Source organism: Phyllostomus discolor, chromosome 2 (genome assembly GCF_004126475.2).
Source record: "Phyllostomus discolor isolate MPI-MPIP mPhyDis1 chromosome 2, mPhyDis1.pri.v3, whole genome shotgun sequence".
Classification (NCBI taxonomy): domain Eukaryota; kingdom Metazoa; phylum Chordata; class Mammalia; order Chiroptera; family Phyllostomidae; genus Phyllostomus; species Phyllostomus discolor.
In genome coordinates this window covers 639,366-657,720 of record NC_040904.2, presented here as the reverse complement: position 1 = coordinate 657,720, position 18,355 = coordinate 639,366, and the positions used below count along the sequence as shown (strand labels likewise).

General features: G+C 65.2%; 2 protein-coding genes across 2 annotated transcripts; both read left to right on the top strand.

Moving 5' to 3' along the window:
- The first annotated feature begins 716 nt into the window (after nucleotides 1-716).
- On the top strand, nucleotides 717-1,917 carry LOC114490007 (keratin-associated protein 27-1). The gene has a single exon (XM_028503894.2). It carries the CDS (start codon nucleotides 771-773, stop codon nucleotides 1,362-1,364), a length of 594 nt encoding a protein of 197 aa, XP_028359695.1. The 5' UTR covers nucleotides 717-770; the 3' UTR covers nucleotides 1,365-1,917.
- Nucleotides 1,918-16,969: 15,052 nt separating this feature from the next.
- LOC114490006 (keratin-associated protein 24-1) lies at nucleotides 16,970-17,671 on the top strand. Its single transcript, XM_028503893.1, has one exon. It carries the CDS (start codon nucleotides 16,970-16,972, stop codon nucleotides 17,669-17,671), a length of 702 nt encoding a protein of 233 aa, XP_028359694.1.
- The last annotated feature ends 684 nt before the right edge of the window (nucleotides 17,672-18,355 follow it).

The following is an 18,355-nucleotide window of genomic DNA, read 5'->3' as shown; positions in this document are numbered from 1 at the left end:
GGCAGGGAGACGCACTGCGCGGGGCGGCGCTGAGCCTGACAGCAAACGTCAGCCCCCTCGGTGATGCTGAGGGTCGGGTCAGAGCTCCTAAGGGAAGGGCCGGCTTTGCAAGAGCAGCGTGGAAACGCGGCCTTGCACGCGTCAGCCGAAGGGGAGGGGTTTGTGGGGCGGAGGCGCTCTCAGCAAGCGTTCGGGACGGATGGGGGGGGGGGGGGGGGGACTTCCCTGCCAGCTTCTCCGCGCACAGCCGGCCCAGCAGGGCAGATGGGCCGCCGCCGCCGGAGCGCAGTGGGGGCGGCTGCGCGGGGTCGTCTCTACGATGCCTCAGTGTCGTGTCGTGTGGCACCAGGGTGGCACCTCTGAGAACGCCAGCTCTGCATACTCGTCTCCGACTGGCTGTTCCCGAGTGCATTTCTCACTGCCCTCTCACCGGCGTGGAGAGTCGGGGTGACTCAGAAAGCCCCACTCAGCGTGGGGGACTCGCTGGGGCTCGCAGAGGGCGAACCCCACCCCATGAGTCAGCTCCTGGCCCCGGGGAAGCCGCTGTGCAGGCTCGGGAGGAGCTGGCCTCTGCTCCGGAGCTGTCATCCTCTTCCCACGTGACGACACAGCGTGCTAACGAGCTGCGGCCTCCAACCCGCTCGCTGGCGCACGAGGTGGGACGGAGCCCACGCCCAGCTCTGGGCATATAACCTCCTGAGCAAAGCCTTCAGGCTTCAGACCCGGCAGGCCGGGTCCCCACAGCCCACAGTCTTCGGGGCTTGGACGCCATGCCCCCCAGCCACCGCCCCTTGCTCAGGGGCCCCCGCGGCGCCCCACCGCTCTCTGCCATCGAGCACAGCTCACCTCCCCCGTGCCTCGGCAACGGGGTGTTTCTGCCCAGCAGCTGCCACAGCAGGACCTGGCTGCTGGACCGGGCGGAGGAATCCCGAGGCCTCAAGCCGGAGCCGTGCCCGCGGGACAGCGGCGTGCCACGCTCTTGCCTCCCCGCGGTTGTCCTCGTGGCCGGCTCCCATGCCAGCACCCGTGAAAGGACCATGTGCCCGTCAGGAGGCTCCTCAGCGGAGTGCAGGTGCGAGTCTCAGCCGTGTACCCCAGCACGCAGCCAGCCGGCGGGCTTTGCCACCCAGAGCTGCCCCCCTGGGAGCCACGGGGCAAAGCCCTGCCCCTCCCGGACTGATGCATCTACGCAGTGCCCAGCCCCGGAGTGTGGACTCAGCCAGGGCCACCCTCAGGACCCCGGCCCCAGGCCCTGCAGGCCTCCGGCCCCTGGCACGCCCAGCCCGCAGCTCCTGGGGCCTTCCTCTGACACTGGTGAGCCCCCCTGCTGTGTGACCGGCGGTTGGGGACGGCCCTGTGAGTGAGGAGCACGCGGCCCGTGGAGGGGGTGACGTCCTGAGTGGGTGAACCGGCTCCTGAGATAGCCGGGAATTTGGATTTCTCTCAGGACAAACGACTGTGCTCCTGTTTGTAAGGGAATGAAATTGTTTCTCTTTGGAGCCTTTGGCGCTGAGCCGGGATTGGAAAACCTGTTAAACTACTTAGGTCACTGGGGCCCTGTTTGTTACAGGTCAGTGAGGTCACCAGGATACTTTGTTACAGGTCAGTGAGGTCACCGGGACGCTTTGTTACAGGTCAGTGAGGTCACCGGGACACTTTGTTACAGGTCAGTGAGGTCACCGGGACACTTTGTTACAGGTCAGTAAAAGTTCAAGCAGAAGCCCACACTTGAGCTCCTTACTGGGCGTCACCTGTGGAAACATGGAGTCTGGCTGTAACAAGGTGAATGTAAATACAGTGTAACTAGTCAGAAACGCACAGACACTGGAGTTAAAGGGGACCAACCGGAAGCCCACCTAGCCCTGGGAACTTGGGGGGAGGGGGCCCACCCAAATCTGGGTCCGTGTACCACCCACACACAGTCGGTCAGCTGCGGTGGGACACTCTCATCGAACTGACCACAGGACGGGCCCCATTGCCTGAAAAGAAATCGCCTGGGAATTCTGAATTTCACCTCCACACCCTTCATGGCCACTCGGTAGCCAGGACCTTTGAATGTGACGAGGTCAAGTTCAGGTCGCCAGTGCACTTAAGCTGCTCATCTTCCTCTTTTCACTGTTTCTTAAGTGGGCTTTGAGTCGGGAAATGGTCCTGGCAGCAAATAAATTGAATTCATGTGGAATCACACAGTTCATTGTCGCAGTTAATATTTCAGGTCGACGCTTCTGTGGGTTGTAGATCATACGGTTTCTCTCTTTTTTTTCCCACCCGATGACAATGGTGTGGATGTCTGCAGGGAGAAGAGAGAACTCACTCCCTCACACTGTTTGTGTGTGTGAACCAGAACCACAGAGCGGGTGGGGGGAGGGGCCGCGCTCGCCGGGGAGGTCAGGAGGCCGTGGAGCCGAGGGGAGCGGGAGGCCCCGGCTCTGCCAGAGCAGCCGGGCTCCTGTGAGGCCGTGGGTGGCCGATGCTTGGCTCCGTGACGGTTCGGGGTGACGTGGGGTCGGGGTGCACAGCGTGGGCGGTCAACTCGGGTTCCCTGGGCTCTGACTCTGAGCCGGGTGGGGGGGCCCCCAGAACCCCGACTGTGGGACTGCGAGCAGCTCCTCCAGCCGCTGCCCACCCCGGCCGCTCGCCTTCCAGGCTGAGAAGACTGCGATGGGCCCCTGAGACCTCGTGGGACCGTCCCACGGGAACGGCTGGGGGGGGGCGGGGGCCCAGCCGGTGACCCCCCAGCTGTGACCCGGGACGAAGGGCGGAGTTGAGGGTTCACAGACGAACAGGGGCGTCTGTGGCACGTCAGGACAACCAGCCGCCTGGAAAACGAGACGCGCCGTCCGTGTTCCTGAGTTGCAGGTCGCACCTTCCGGTGAGGAAGACACGTAGGGAACACGCGTGTGCCCCGTCAGGGCCGCCGGCGCGTCGATGGGAGCAGTGGTCTTGGGTGCACCACGTGGGACCATTTTAACGGTCCCCACGCGTACACTGAAGGGCCGCGCAGAGCACGTAAAAAGCCCCCACTGGACCAGGAACGTGTTCACCCCGAGTTATACCCAGCCGCGGCAAACACTAGTCCGTCCCAGAGTTCCCGCTCTGCGTCGGCGAAGCCGGGACTCGGCTTCTCCAGGTGCCAGGTGCGCTGCGCGGTGAGCAGGGCCGCACGCAGGTGCCCGTCGGAGGCTGTGAGCAGCCACGCTCTCCGACACCCGAGGAGCGCGGTTCTGCTCCGTGCAGGTTTGGGGAGCAGCGAGGCCACCCTCACTAGCGGACCCTTCTGGAAGCCGCGGCACAAAGGGGAAATAGCATTAAAGGCGGGTGCTTTGCTGGAATCTGGTCTCGCCACAACTATGCAGCGAGCAGCCGCGCTGTCGGTGCCGCTGGGGCCGTTTCTGCCATCGCGTCTAACACCCCGCCCCTGCCCGTGGGCCTTGCTTGGGCCCTGGCGCAGCCGTCAGCGGTCACGGCAGAACCAGCTCCAGCAGGACTGGTGGGGGCGTCCCCAGGGAGCCACCAGCCTCGGCCCCCACGCCTGCCCCAGCTCCTGAGCCCCCCCAGACACCCCCCTGCTGGGCTGGGAGCACGCCCTCCGGCCACACCGCCCCGCCGGCCTTTCCCTCCGCGCTCTGCCGCTGCCACCCAGCAACCAAGCTCGGAACCCGGGCGTGTGGACGGGGACGGCTCTCCCAGCTGCTCGTCCTGAACAAACCCCCCTCGGGACGCACCCCCGGGGGGTCCCTGTCGCTGCTGCTGAGCCCCAGGGACCGGGCTTCCTCGCAGACACGCTGCAGAGTCTCCAGCGCTGGCCGCTGGCCCCGTGTCCCACACCTTGGGGCCGTCTGAGGGCTCTCCCCTCGGTGCTGATTCCCGACCGAAGTCCCTTCGGTGACTCCCTCTGCCTGGCCCCCCAGGAGGGGCGGGCGGGCTCTCGGGGAGCCCCTTGGGGGGCGGCGCTGTTTGGAGGGGGAGCCCGGCACCGCCGCCCGCGGCCCCTCCCACCTGGACGGAAGGCCACCCCCCCGCTTGGCCCCGGCTCCCCCTGGGCCTGTTCCTGCCGTGGTCACAGGCCCGAGAGCCCCTCCAGGCTGTTTCCCACGTGGCGTTGAGCTGCCGTCTCCGCCTCCCGGTCACTGTGGCGGGCTGCTCAGGGGCCGCTGGGCGAGTGCCTGCGCACACTGGCCGTGACGCCGCTGTCACCGGGGGTATCGTGTTTGCTCCAAAACGCCTGCTGCAGAGCAGCTATTTAGAGGGACGGAGTCAGCGGTGACACCGCGGAGCCGGGGGGGACTGCAGCCGGAGAATGGAGATCTGTGGGAAGGAGCCACGAGCACCGGGCTGGGCCCGAGGTGGTGCCCACATGCTGGCCGGCCAGTGGCGGCCACAGCGTCCCCGTGGTGGCTGAGACGTGAGACCACGGGCAGGGACAGCGGCTGCAGCGGAAGCCGAGGGCCAGCCTCTCACCGTCGTCACCTGAGCCGCGGTCCGCGCCAGCAGCAGGAAGGGGCCTGAGGACACCCCGGCCTGCGGGTGGTCTCCGCAGGAGAGGAAGCCTGAGGTCAGGGGTCGGCGGGTCAGGGACTCGCTGACAGACAGGGACACGCCGCCCTTCGCCCCAGACAGAAACACTGTGTCTACTTCCCAGGGCTGTTTCCTGAGCAAACACGCCGGAAAGATCAGCAGGAAGAGAAGCCAGGGAGGAGGTCGGACCTGGCCTGCCGCTGCGAACGCCGAGGGGCCCGAGGAGGCTGCTCGCCGCACCTCCAAGATGAAGGGGAGGCGACGGGGGGAACGCAGAGCGGAGGGGGCTGGGGGGGCCTGCCTCCTCCGGGGCGGGGGGAGGCAGGTGTGCGGACCGAGCAGGTGTCTGTGCGACAGATGGGGACTCGGGAGCTGAGAGCAGCGCTGGGCTCTCGGCGGGACGAGGTCTCCAGTGGGCGGCCCGGGCGGGTCGGGGCCACGCTGACCCTGAGGTCGGGGACGCGCCCTTGGCAGCAGGAGCTCCGGATACTGGCGAGGAAGGACAGTAGGTCTCAACAACGGGGCAGTGAAAACAGGCACAAACCCTCCAGGACGTGAGGCTGGGCGGCAGTTTCTTGGGTACGACGCCGGGAACACACCTGGAAGTTCAGGTGCGATGAACCGCACTGCAGCGTGGACAAGGTCTGCTCTCAGACACGCACGGTCGCAGCGACGAAAGACAACCCGCAGACGGCAGAACATGGTTGTGAATCACACGCCCATGAAGAGGTTGTCCTGAAGACACTTAAAGAACGCCCCAGACTCAGCGACAAGAGCACTCGAGACTCGACCACAAGACGCACGAAGCCTTCGGCCGTCTCCTCACTGAAACGACCCACGGGCGGTCGGGACACGGGGGCGTGCCCGGCACCCTCGGCCAGCAGCCCGCCAGAACCACGGCGGGAGACCGCGTGCTCCACGTGAAATGACCGCGTGTCTGGAAGTCCAATCTTCCCCAGGGCCGGAGAACGCAGCGAGGAGTGGGACCCCCCCCCTTGTGGGGCGCCCCCTCGGAAAACACTTTGAAAAGTTAAACACCGGCCTGTCGTGCGATCGAGTCGTTTCGCTCAGGAGGCGTGAACGCTGGCCTCCTTTCGGAATGCGCACACAGATGTGCGTGGCGTGTGTCTGTCACTCCCAAGGACAGACGGCGCACAGCCAGGAGGGCGCACGCCCAGCGGCCCACGGACACGGGAGGGAGGGAGCAGACCGGGGTCTCCGTAAAACACGGAGATGAACTCCCGAGGCCGGCTGCAGCCACGGTGAAGCTGAAATGAGTGTGGTGAGTGCAAGAGGGAGGAGAAAAGAGCAGACACTGTAAAATGTCACTTAATCTGATGAAACGTGAGGACGGGCCGAAGACCAAAAGTGGCGGAAAGTCAGAGGCTGCCTGGTGGGGGGGGGGGGGTGAGGGGGGAGGTGGCAGGGAGTTTGGGGGGATACGTATGACATCGTCTTGATTTGGGGTAGATGCAGATATCAAAACACCACGTTACCCTTCAAACATGTTCGGTTTTCCGAACGCCAGCCACGCCTCAGTGAAGCTGATAAACACAGAGGCCCAGGGAGCCCGAGAGAGGCCCCGTGTGTGGGCGGGGGGGACGCAGTCCGAGGACCGGACCCGGGACAGCGGGAGGGACGCCCCCCCCCCCCCGCCCCCGCACGGTCTCCGTGCAGTCGAGAGGGAGTGTGGATGGACGTGAACCCAACTTCTGCGGCGTCTGGGGGGTGTGTCCTCCTGTGGGAGCGAAGGGCACGGGGCGAGCGAACTCTGCGAACGCCCCGTCTGAGCCACAAGCACACACACACACAGGGGGTCTCACAGTCAAACCTCCGTGCAGGCAGACGGCAGCGGCCCCGGCAGCCTCCCCAGTGGCCCCGGCCCTGCACCTGTGCTGCTGGTCACGGGCTGTGCGACTCTCCCCGCTGACGTGAACTCCGTGATTCTCCCGGGACCTCCGGGGGGCGTGCTAACTTAGGGCACCTCATTACGCTGAAGGCCACGGTGGAGGCCCCGCCGAGACAAGTACTAATCAGGGGTCTCCGCAGTGGGGCGGAGGAGGATCCCTGGACGGGGAGGGTCCCCCCTCCGAGCCCCCCGGCCAAGCATCCTGTCACATCCCGGGGAAGATGGGTGGGTGGCGAGAGAAGGGCCTGAGAGAGACTATTGGCTTGACTCGGCAAAGGTCAACGTTCATTTAGTGAAGGAAACCTGAGTTATATTTTGCAAGGGCTCCGAGGCCGGCAGCAAATATTCACTAAGAGCTGACTGAGTCTCCGCACACGGACGGACGGACGGACGGACGGAGGGCGACGACCCATCCCACCCCTTGAGACGGACGGACAGGCGGGAGGTAGTGCGGCGGTCAGTGAGCACCGGCGCAGGAATGCACCCCGTGATCGGTGCCCCCACCCCTGCGCACCCACTCCCCCCCCGTGTTTGTGTACACGGCCGCAGCAGACAGTGGGGGCCGGCCACCCCAACAGTCGCTCAGACCCCGGTCCCCCTTTAGCCCCTTCCTCTCAGGGACCGAAACCGCCTCGCCTCAGGCTCCCTCCCGTGAACACAGGACATCACACAGCTCGCCCTTCAGCACTGCGACCTCACCCACGGGTGCCCGCCCGCCGGAGCTGCCAGAGCAGGTGGTAGCACACGCTGCGCCCCCTGACCCCACACCCCCCTCCTGCAGGCCCGGGGGGGCCCGCCCGCGTGAACCACACACACACATCACCGAGGGGCCGCCGTCGGGGGTCCCGTGCCCTGCCCTGCAGTCCCCCCAAGACCGTCCCCACGCACGGGTGCAGGGCTCCTCCCCCCCCCCCCCCCCGCAGTGCCGCAGCCCGGAGAAGCCGCCTGCGACACAGCCCCCGGAACAGCGGGAGACGCAGCGGCCTGGGTGCGCCCCCCGAGCGTTAAAGCAGAAGAAACTGCTGGGAGTTACACCGAGTTTTCGGCTGAAGAGAATCACAGATCAGATCCTTAACCTCCCCAGCAAAACAGCCGCTGGAGCCGCCACGCAGGAGAAGACGGGGTGGTCGGGCCAGACACGGTCACGCGTCTCCTGAAACGAACCTTCCTGAAAGGAGACTCCCCGATAGCCCGCGGCCTCCGTGCCGGGAGACGCTCTGCTCCCCGCGGCGCTGCAGCCCGGGGAGCGGCGTAGGAGCTCCTCTCGGAACCGGCCCCAGCACCAAGGTCAGACCCGGCCCGTGTCTTCACGGTCGTCACCTGGAGCACCAGCCCTCAGCGGGGACTCGGGCCGCCACGCACGCCTCACCCTAAACCGTAAAAGCGTCCAGTCCCGCTCCCCCGCCCGGCTCTGTCGGCCCACCCTCGTGTGCTGGAGGACCCGCCCTTCCATCCGTCCGCCCCGCCCCGCACGGAGCACACGTCACACACGGACCAGCCCTCCCTCCGCTCCGCTGATCTCCGCATGGACACGGACACGGACACGACTCCCGGGGCTTTTAAAATAGGGACACGTTGGTGGGAAGTCACTTCCCACCAGGGTTCTAGAATAAAGCAAAGCGCACGTTTGGACACATCGAACGTTTTCATATTACACTCCTCTGACACCGTGCAGGCTCTCAAATTTCTCACGTTGGGCAATTTCCCAAAAGAATGGAACTTCTCCTCAGAGGTAATTTGCCGGTGTTTCAAAGACGGCCGCTGCAGCCTCTGCAGATGAAGCCGGGAGGGATTCCAGGAGCGGGAACCTCTCCGAGAGGGCAGGGCCTGGGGAGACTCCACCCCCCCCAGCCACAGCTGGAGAGAGACACATCAAGGGGAGGATCGGCCGTGTGCGGGGGGCGGGGGGGGGGTGCACCTCCCGGACCGTCTGGAAGAGCCTGGACCAGCCTCACACACCAAGCAGGCGCCTCTGCCTCTGCCACCCGGGGATGGGCCGGGATCAGGCCAGAAGGGGGGACAGAGAGGCTGGAGACCAGCCCCCCGGTTTCCCAGAGAGCCACACCTGCTCCGGAGCCACAGCTCCGAACCCTCGGGAATCCCCCCCACACTCCTCCCGCCTGCCCACCGCCCTCTGCTCTGCCCACCGCCCTCTGCTCCGCCCCGGGGAGCTGTGGGGGTGCCCCCCGCCTGCCCAGCACCTGTCTGGACCCTGCCTGGCTCGGGGGCAGCTGCCGAGAGGCCCGTGGCGCACCCACCGCTGCCAGCCCCCGGCTGTGAGCCCGGCAGCGCCGACACCTCCTGCTGTCCGCCCACCGCGAGCCGGGGACCCAGACCTGCCGGGGAGCCCGATTTCTCCCTGACACGTCCTCATCTCCAGCTCCCGCCGCCCAGGGGCCAGCGGCGGCTGAGCCCTGTGCCCCCTCCATTATGGGGCTGCCCTTTGGCTTGGATGCCCTCAGGTCCCCCACCACACAGAGCTGTGTCCAGCAGCCTCTGACCCCTGGGTCCTCTCCTTACTGGGTGTCCACTTCTGACACATGCGTCCCCCCTTGTCGTCCACCTTGCTCCACTGCAGCGGGGGGGGGGGGGGCAGTAGCTTCCCTGTCCCAGCCAGGGACCACCCCGAGGACCCAGGACAAGAGTCCAGTCTTCAAGGACCCCGCCCTTTCCCGTGGTGACCACCGGTCGCCACGTGTCCTGCGTCTGGTCCGACTCGAGCCGCCCCTCCCACACGTCCATCCTCCTCCCGTCCCCCAGGACGCACAGGTGTCTGGGTTACCACACTGTCCCTCAGGTGTGTGGGGGGGGATTTGTTTGTTTCTGCTGTGACGACGGGTGAAGTCAGAACGGAGAATCTGGTTGTCCACTGGGCTTCTCGAGTTCATTTAAATACGGAGATGAGCAGCCTTGGTGCGTGCAAGACAAACATCAGGACGTGGGGTTCCCGGCCAGCGCCTCTGCTGGGGTCACTGTGACAAGACGAGGGACGAGCTCACCGCTCTCTTCTGGGGAGCGCCCACCAGCACGACCCTCTGTGGCTGACTGGACCGTGTTCTGCTTCTGCTCGCACCCTGGGCGGCCCCCTCTGGCCCCCCTCTGCGGACCAGAAGTACAGACCCCTCCCAGCACCATCAGGTGCCCCGCCCCGTCTCTCGCTGTCCCTCCCTCCCAGCCTCACCCCTCCTCTGCCTTGCCCCCCCCCAGCACCCCGGGAGTGGACGTCCCGAAGCCCCGACTTACACGCAGCCCCTCCAACGGGCTGCTTTCGAGTGGAGGTGTCACCATCAGCACCGGGTGCCCTTCTGGTGCATGTATTCTGAAAAACCGTTCTTTCAAAACCAGAGCCCACCTTAATTCATGAAACTGTCGGTTTATTCAGCAGAACTGTTGTCACCCGCCTGCTGGGCCCCAGAGCCCCCTGGCCCGGCCCTCAGGCTGCGGGGTGAGCGGGCGACCCTGCTCTGTCCCAGCCTCTCCCCGGAGTCACGGGCCAGGGGACATGTCTGCATTAACGATGCGTCTTTCCCGCGCTCCCCATGGAACGGCAGGGGTGCGTGTGTCACAGACCAGAATACCACCGCCTGTCAGCACGAACGCTCACGGTTCTGGGGAGTGGAAACATCTAGAAGCCGCCTCAGCCTGCAGGGAAAGCAGTGCCCCCGGCGCTCGCTAGGGCTGCGCCTCCCAGTCATGTGGGTGTCAGCGCTGAGAGCCCCCTCTGCTCCGACCCCGTCACTGAGGCTGGGCAGCCGCTCTGGGCGTCACCCTCACCGCTGGGAGGACGTCCAGGCCTCGCCGTCCCCTGAGGCTCTCCCGTGTGCACCTTTCCCTTCCAGAACCTTCCTCAGGCCCTCTCCTGCCCCCTTCCCCAGTGATTCAGTCGTATTAAGGTGCCTTTAGCTCAGACGTATTCCTGGGGTCGACCTTATCGGACCATTTGTTTTAACAACAATTTTACGTGAGATTTTAGCAGCAGTGGAACGCACACATTAATTCGCGCACACGCGACACTTTCCACCATCAGCGTGCACTTCACTGCCCACAAAAACAGCTGCCGTGGGACCCAGCCCGCCCCGCCCACTCGGCCTCACCCAGCAGAGCCCACTGGACGCGCCCCGTTCTCTCTCAGGGAACGATTTGACCGCGTGTTGCTGTGCGGCACCGGGAGGTGCAGGCCCGAGGCCCGGAGCCGTAGGCGGCACCGCCCGGCCCAGCCCAGGGGTGCGGAGACGACCTCGGTGCGGGGTAGCGCCCTCTGAAGTCCGCGCAGGGACGCATGCACTCACCGCAGGGCGCGTGTCTCGGAACCGGTCCCCGTGGAGCGGCTGCCGCCGTGTGATGTGTGCGGGGGTGGGGGGAGGGGGCTCGTCCGCGCGGCCGGCACACGCGCAGCCTGTCCGCGTGCCCGGACATGTGATGCGCGCGGCTCTGAACCAGCCACGGCCCCGATCCCTGTGCTGCGGCTGCGCAACGCGGCTGTTTCCCGTTCGCACCTTTCAGACACGACGCACAAAATGCTCGTATTCTTCCGCCTGTCTGATAACGCGCACACCAAGGTGTTCCCGCTGGGAGATGCACGGAGGCGGGGAACCGGCAGACTGAGAGGGATGTGTGGGCGCAGCCCCAGCGCCCGTGGGGACCGCGGGGACGCAGCGATGCGCACGGCGCCCGGCAGCCGGCGTCTGCTCTCCGAGGCCCGGGATGCGCGCCGTCCTGGCCGGTATCTGCCCCGGTCGGGCCTTTTAACTTCAGCCGTGCGAGGGAGCGTGTCAGTATAACAAATGGGTTGTATTTCAAGTTTCACTGATGACTCATCCAATTGAGAACATTTTAAAAATGCTGTTGGCCACTTACACATACTTTGTCGTGAAGTAAACACTCCCGTCCTTGCTCCTGGTCTGGGGTCGCAGGTTTGCTTCCAGACGGGAGGGGATCCTTCGTGCGGTTGGCCCCTCCGCTCTTGGCTGGGTGCCCGGGTCTTCAGTGTCTTCTTCCAGGTCACCGCCGCCTTTTTCCTTTCTTGACGGTGTCTTTACGCTCAAAGCTCCTTATTTGAAGGTAGTCCGATTTTATGGGTCCTACATTTTCGTCCTTTTCAAAAAACCTTTGTTTGCCCCACATTGATTAAGACACGGTATATGGGCTCCAGGAACTTCACTGGCTTTGCCTTTAACAGTGCACCACCCTGTGAAATGGGCACACGTGTGTGTGTGCTGTGTCTCCCTGCATCTGCGTGTGCCTCTGTGTCTGCTGTCTGTGACTGCGTGTGTCCGTGTGCCCCTCTGTGCTGTGGGTGTTGCGTGTGTCTGCCTCTGTGTGTTACATGGAGTGGGGTCAGAGCCCCAGCTGAAGACCCCAGCTGGGGACCTGGAGAGCCGGTGGGCGCCCGGGGCGGTTTCCGTCCAGTCAGCAGAGGCGCCGGCAAAGCGCACCGGGCTCACAGTCCAGTCCCCTCTGGACATGGGAGCCTCCGAGTGCCTGGCCTGGGAGTCGGCTCTCCCCCCTCAATACCCGCCGTGAGTTTGTAAGCGAAGTTGGGTATGGTGGTAAAGTCGATTTCAACTACCCTTTCTAGGGGCTCATCTCCTCTGGGTTCTCAGAAGAGTCTCTTTTGATGAAATATGTTTAATGAATGATGTTAAAATTGACTATCAAGATCCATACGCAGAAAGCTAACAATCAATAAAACCACACACACTCGGGAGCCTCACTAAAATGCACGCAGGGCAATAATAAGGCACCATCCTCCACACCAAATCAGCAAACATCCTGAAAGCCCTGGCACCGATACCGATGGTGCCGAGAACTTGGTGATCAGACCCCAGTACGAGGCATTAGAAGTGTGGACCCGGAAACACACGTCAAAGTCTTTAAAATGCATCGTGATTGAGTGAACTAGAACTTTTCGTGAATAGTAAACCACACAGCAGAGAAGCAGGAAGATTTCAAGGGAGCAGCGCACCCTCCCAACAGACCCCACCGAGCGCGCTGGTTGCCATGGAGACCCGTGGCAGTACCCGAAAGACATCTTGGGCTCCTAGAAACCACGTTACCTCGGTAGCCAGTAATCCGATAAACTGGAATTTCACACCTCGGCACTTTTTACGGGGAAATTTACATGTGGTCATAATCCGAATATAATCTTAGGATAATGCATTGTTTTACCTTGAAGAAATTACTTCACAAAACCGCAGCACACTGGGCACACGGTCCTCATCTGGCTGACGAGCAGAATCGCAAAACTTCAAGGAGGGGGAGTCGTTCTGGGTTTTGAGCCGCTCGCCCGATCTCAGGTGCCTGGCTCCCGCCTCATGTGGCTAGAAACACTCCTTACCTCCCTCCTGCCCCCGCCCTGTGCCCTGTCCCTCTCAGGCCACCGTCCCCACAGGTGACACCAGGCCCCTTTGCTGGAAGCAGCGAAGGGCGGAGGGCGAGCCCACGGGGCAGGGAGCTTGGAAGGTCCAGTGAGCTTCAGGAGGAGCCCGGAGGCCGTTCGCACGGGCAGGGAGCTGCTGGTGGGAGAACCCCAGCAGGGGGTGGGAGCGTGTCCGGGAGCTGCCAGGAGCCCACCCAGGGAGGCGGCCACCTTTGAGTGACCTCTCTGACCCATCTGACCCTCCCCCCCCAACCTGGGAGAGCATGGTGCCTGTTCCTGCCGTCCCCGGGTCTGCAGTCCCCCGCCCTGGGACGGACGGAGATGCCTGGGGGTGCCCTCTGCTGCGGTATGGCCACCCTGGGGGCCCCTGGCCGCCCTCAGGGGCTCTGAGGAGCGCTGCCCAGGAGTGCTGGACACTGCCCTCCACTTCCACTCGCCTGAGATTTCTCTCAGGGTCGGACTGGGGTCATGGGTTTACGGAGAAGCACCATGGAGGTCAAGCTCCCTATCGAGAACACCAGCAATGGACAGGCCTCACCACGGATGTTGGCCTTGACCCCCTGGCGGAGGTCGTGCTGTCAGGGTTTCCCTCCGTCAGCACTCGCTCCGGGCCATGCTGCGCTCCCAGAAAGGAGGCCGTGACTCCTCGCGGGGGGGGGGGTGTGCAGGCAGCTGCAGCTTCCGTCTGCGCTGCTCCCCGCAGGAGGCCGGTCCGCTCTCCCTGACTCGTCCTGTGCACAATCACTCGCCTACGTCAGCGAGGACCCGAGACGGGACGGGCACTGCACACTCCGGGGCACAGACTGACACCGTGTCGCCTGTTTTGCAGCCCCAGTCGCTCCAGTCCGGTCGCGAGGGGCTCTCGCAGCGGGTCCCCGGGGCTCGGTGACCTCCCTTCCCGGCGGTTCAGTGTGCGCTCGTTTCCGGGCACGCCTCCCGTCCTGCCGCAGGGCGCCCCCAGTCTCATCCGGAGCATTTCCTCCGAGGGCCTGAGTGTGGGGGCCCCCGCACCCCCACCCCCGCCCCAGCCCCAGCACCGAGCACGTGGGCTTCTGACCTGGCGGACTCCCCGGGCGTCGGGTCTCAGGACGGCGTCGCTGCGGTAAGACGCACCCGGGTGTTTTTACAGGTAAAAGCTCACCCGCACATCATCGCTGTTGCGCGTGTCCTGCTGCTCGATGCGAACCACGCCCGACACGTCAGTGGGAACCTTCACGGGACAGAGGAGGGGCGCTCCCAGCGCAGACCGGCACACTGCGCACGCGCGGACCGGCACCTCGCGCACGCGCAGAGCGACACCGCGGCCACTCCGCTCAGGCTGTGTCGCTCGGGGTCAAGTTCAACAGCCGGGGAGTCGCACTCCTCCAAGAGCCTGTCTGTGTGCGGGACTCTCGGAGGAGTGTCGCAGCTTCTCTTACCGGGAGGAGGAAACAACAAAGACGCTACCTGTGGGGGAGACACATACACGCAATCCCATAGGTCAGAGTGCAAGGGGCGGGGCTTGGCCGGCCCAAAGCGGGACTGACCTTGCCTTTCCGTGAAGGGCATCCCGGGACACTGCTCTCTGTGCTCGAGACAGTGAGGAGACGGGAAAACCACAGTGAAACAGAGACGACGGCTGTCTGGCGTGAGCAAGGCCTTTGCATTACGGGGAGGCGGACTCCCACAGGCCACGCACGAAACAGGTCTGCGTTTGTTTAACTGTGTGCAAAGGAGGCGAATCGGTGTTCCTTGTGCGTCAGGTTTCTGTCCACACGGACACAGGGCTCCAGAGCAGGGGGGGGCTTCCCGGCGAGCCAGGGTGGGGGTCCCACCCAGGGCAGGGCCCGTTCTTCCGCCAAAGTAATCAGGTCACTAGAGCAGGTTATTAACTCTCTGCAACATGGGTGCCCCGGGCATGGGACAGCGGGCAGAGACGGCCTCGTTCCTGAGAGAGAGGACAGAGGAGAGAGGGAGGGAGAGAGGAGGGAGTACAAGAGAAAGGGAGCCCCGGAGACCCGCAGGGAGCCGCCAGAGGACCTCCCGGGTCAGAGCTGCACCTGAGACAGCCAGGAGGGGCCCCGTAATGAGCACACGGAGCGCTGGGCTTGCTGAGGCCGTACCAGACCCAGCAGAAAGCTGGGGGAGACGCTGGCGGTCTCTCTCGGTGCTGGGGCCGGTCGCCCTGGGTTGCACGCACCTTCAGCAGCCCGCACGGTGCCCATGGGCACGACCCGGAAGCACGTCCCAGAGTCTCCTGCCGGGAGTCTCGCTGCACGGCGTGATGTTCCGCACTGTGTATTGTGTTGCACTTGTGCTGGTGTGGACGGCACTAATCTCAGATGCTCTACATGTGACACTGAGTCAGGAGGGGAGTGGGTGGGCCTCACGGGGACCAGCTCACCCGTGTTTCCCCCGTACTCTGCTTGCTGCAGGGGAGCCCACACCTGGGGTAATGGAGAGAGGCCGGAATAAGGACCCGTGGGCCTCCGGGCTCCTACGCGTCACGGAGACCCACAGAGTAACTCTGTGCAAAGCCGGCCGGAGCTGCCTTCCGTATCTTGTGTTCTGTGCTGCCCACCTCAGGACTGGACATTTCGGCCCCAGATCCCAGGATGCTCCGTGGTCCAACAGCAGGATGAAAACACGGTTCCCGGGTCCCGACCTTTCCACCTGAGAGACGCTTCGCCAGACAACCAACTGCGCTGGATGCGGAGCTGCTCCCACCAGGGGGTGTCGCCTCACCGAGTGAGTGCCGAGGGGGCAGCCGGGAGACTCGGTGTGACAAGAGAGGCTGGAGGACCTCCAAGGAGCGGGCGGTGTGCCTCTGCGGAGCTCAGCTGCGAAGCGGAGACCGGGGAGGAGAGCTCCTGTCTTCTCCGAGGATCGAGTCTTCGCAAACCGTCCCCACAGCCCACCCTTCCCCCGGTCCGAACCTGCCGCCACCGCCGCCCACACACGCGTGGCTGCTTCCGGTTCCGTGGAGGCTGCACGTGTGAGTTGCCGTCTTTGTTTTCAGGAACAAAACGTCAGCCCCTTAGTGTAAGTGAAAATCTCAGGGAGTGTCCTTCAGCCTCCGCTGGCAGCAGTGCAAAGCGCTATTTGCTGTGCACGGGGCCCCCGCAGGCTCTGCAGACAATGTTTTAAACACGGTGGGCACTCCCTTGGGTGGGCACTCCCTTGGGTGGGTGCTCCCTTGGGTGGGTGCTCCCTTGGGTGGGTGCTGACCAGAAACAGCCGCGCTCTCCGACACAGGGACAAAGTGCAGGACGCATGCAGGACAAAGGGAAAGCGAGAACAGAAAAGCTTTGTTTGGGGAGAAACGGGGGGGGGGCACGTCACGCGCCGGCGGCGTGGGGGGTTGACAGCCGTGACAGCAACAGACGGCAGGGAGGGACAACCGTCCTCACCCGGGAGGGCGCAGTCCCGGGAAACCAGCCTTTCTGAGGCTCCGGACTGCACAGACTCTTCAGGGAAACCAGCTCCTAGGAGACGGGGTTGCTCGGCAACCACTGGCCCCTGAGGAGGAGCTCACTGTCGCCCCCACTCCCCCCCCCCAGGTCCCTAGGTCACGGTGGGATCGCCGGTGGAATGCTCCAGCCACGGTGGACCAGAACCGGCCACCGGGCTGTGGCCGGCGCACGGCCCAGCACAGCACGTTTGGGGGAAGCAGTTCCTTCTCGGGAAGGTCTCAGGTCTCACCCTCTCGCGGAGCAGCAGCGTTGGGACGGCCTGCGCCCTGGCCTGGTCAGCACACAGGACCGCGGCCTCTGGGGGCTGGCCGCGGCCAGGAGACTGGGCGAGCGCCGGCTCCTTGTTCCGGGGACTCCTCGTTAACCCTTTAATCACCACGCTGCTGGAGCCCACAGAGGCACCGACTCTCGTAACCGCTGATTGGCAGGTGGCAGGTGGCAGGTGGCCTGCTCACATTAAAACCCCGACCCACCGACAGCACGGCCCGTGGTGGTGCGTCATGGCCGAGGGCCAACGGGCGATGATTGCTACTTGGCAGAACCAAAATAAAGGCATTTTTGCGTGGGTGTGAAGGCCTCAGCGGCGGTGGCTAAACACCACCTCGACGAGGGGGTGCCGCGTGCCACCCGTGGTCCCCGGGGAGATAGATATAAGGAGCCCTCGGCCCGTGCACCACACTGTCCCCGCTGAGCTGACACACACCGGCCCCCATGTGTCTCCTGGGCCCCTCCGGGCACTGCTACCTCCCGGTGGTGACTCCTGTCGCCTTTTGCCCCGGGGGTGGGAGCCCCGCCTCTGGGCTCGGCTTGCCCAGCAGCTGCCAAGGGAGCCTCTGGCTCCTGGAGCACCGCCGGGACTCCGAGGGCGACGGGGCGCCCAGCTGCCGGCCCGGGGCCTGCACCGTGGGGGGAGCCCCGTGGAGCTGCCGTGAGCCCTGCGACCCTGCAGCAGCGGCGGGGACAACAACGCGCGGTGCACGCGGCACAGCCAGCGGGGGACCCCGCCACGGCCCACAGGCCCAGACTGCTGGGGGGCGCACGACCCGCGCCGGCGGCGCACTGATTCCCCGCGCCCCTGCGGCGCGCCGGACCCTCGCCGACGGCCCCCAGGGCCTCGGGCGGCGCAGCAGCGCACCCAGGAGCTCCCGGCCGCTCCCCCACTGCAGACCCAGCAGCCTGGGGGGCAGGGGCTACCAAACTTGGGGCTTCACTCCCGGCGGCTTCTCGCCGTCCTGCGGTGCGGCCAGCGGCTGCCAGTCCCCAACCTACTGGGTGAGAAACTGCCCGTCGCCGAGGTACCGGCCCGTGAGCTGCGCGCCGCCGCGCTACCTGCCCAGCAGCCTCGGCGGCTGCCTGAGCTGCGTGCCCAGCTCCTTCCCCCCGCTGAGGTACCTGCGCCCTGGCTGCTACTGACCGGCGGGCGGGCGGGCGGCGTCTCCGGTGGCCGGTGGCTGGATGGCCGTCGGACCGAGCAGACCCTTCCGCGGGGGGGCGGGCGGCCCTGTAACACTCCGCTGAACTACCGCCCCGCGCCCTGCCCGAGGCGTCTCCAGACGCCAGCCTGCACGGCCCCGGGCCTGGCTCACCGCCCCCCGAGCACCGCGGGCTGTTTCCCTGCGCCCCGCCGGCCGCCGAGGTCCTGCGCGGTGATGGCAGACGCCGGAGGTGGTGACCTTGTTCCTGGGACTGGAGGGGTGGGCACGCCGAAGGGCTCCACGGTCCCCCGTGCGTGTGGCTTGACCCCAGCACCTTTCCCCCATGGGTTTGCCTTCTGTCAAGTCTGTCAGCTGCTGCGCCGGCGTGTTTGTAACAAGCGGGGGGATCGCATCCCCTGAACCTGCTGAACCGACAGCCCTTCCATCCACCCCGGGGCCGGCTGGCTGGGACGCATGTGCAGGGGGCGCGGGGCACCGAGGGCCCTGGTGGGCCTCTTCCCAGGGAGCCTGACGTGCGCCCCTGGGCCCCGGCTGCGTCCCCAGTGCCCCAGAGCCTCGCAAGGAGCAGAAGGACACAGGGCGTCTGTGGAAAGTGACAACACACCCACGGAGACGCCTCCTGGTGAGTGATGATCTAATCAGGATTCTGCCAGGATGGAGC

Excerpts from the sequence above, each read along its gene's own strand:
- LOC114490007 (XM_028503894.2), top strand. The coding sequence starts at position 771 with ATGCCCCCCAGCCACCGCCCCTTGCTCAGGGGCCCCCGCGGCGCCCCA.
- LOC114490006 (XM_028503893.1), top strand. The coding sequence starts at position 16,970 with ATGTGTCTCCTGGGCCCCTCCGGGCACTGCTACCTCCCGGTGGTGACT.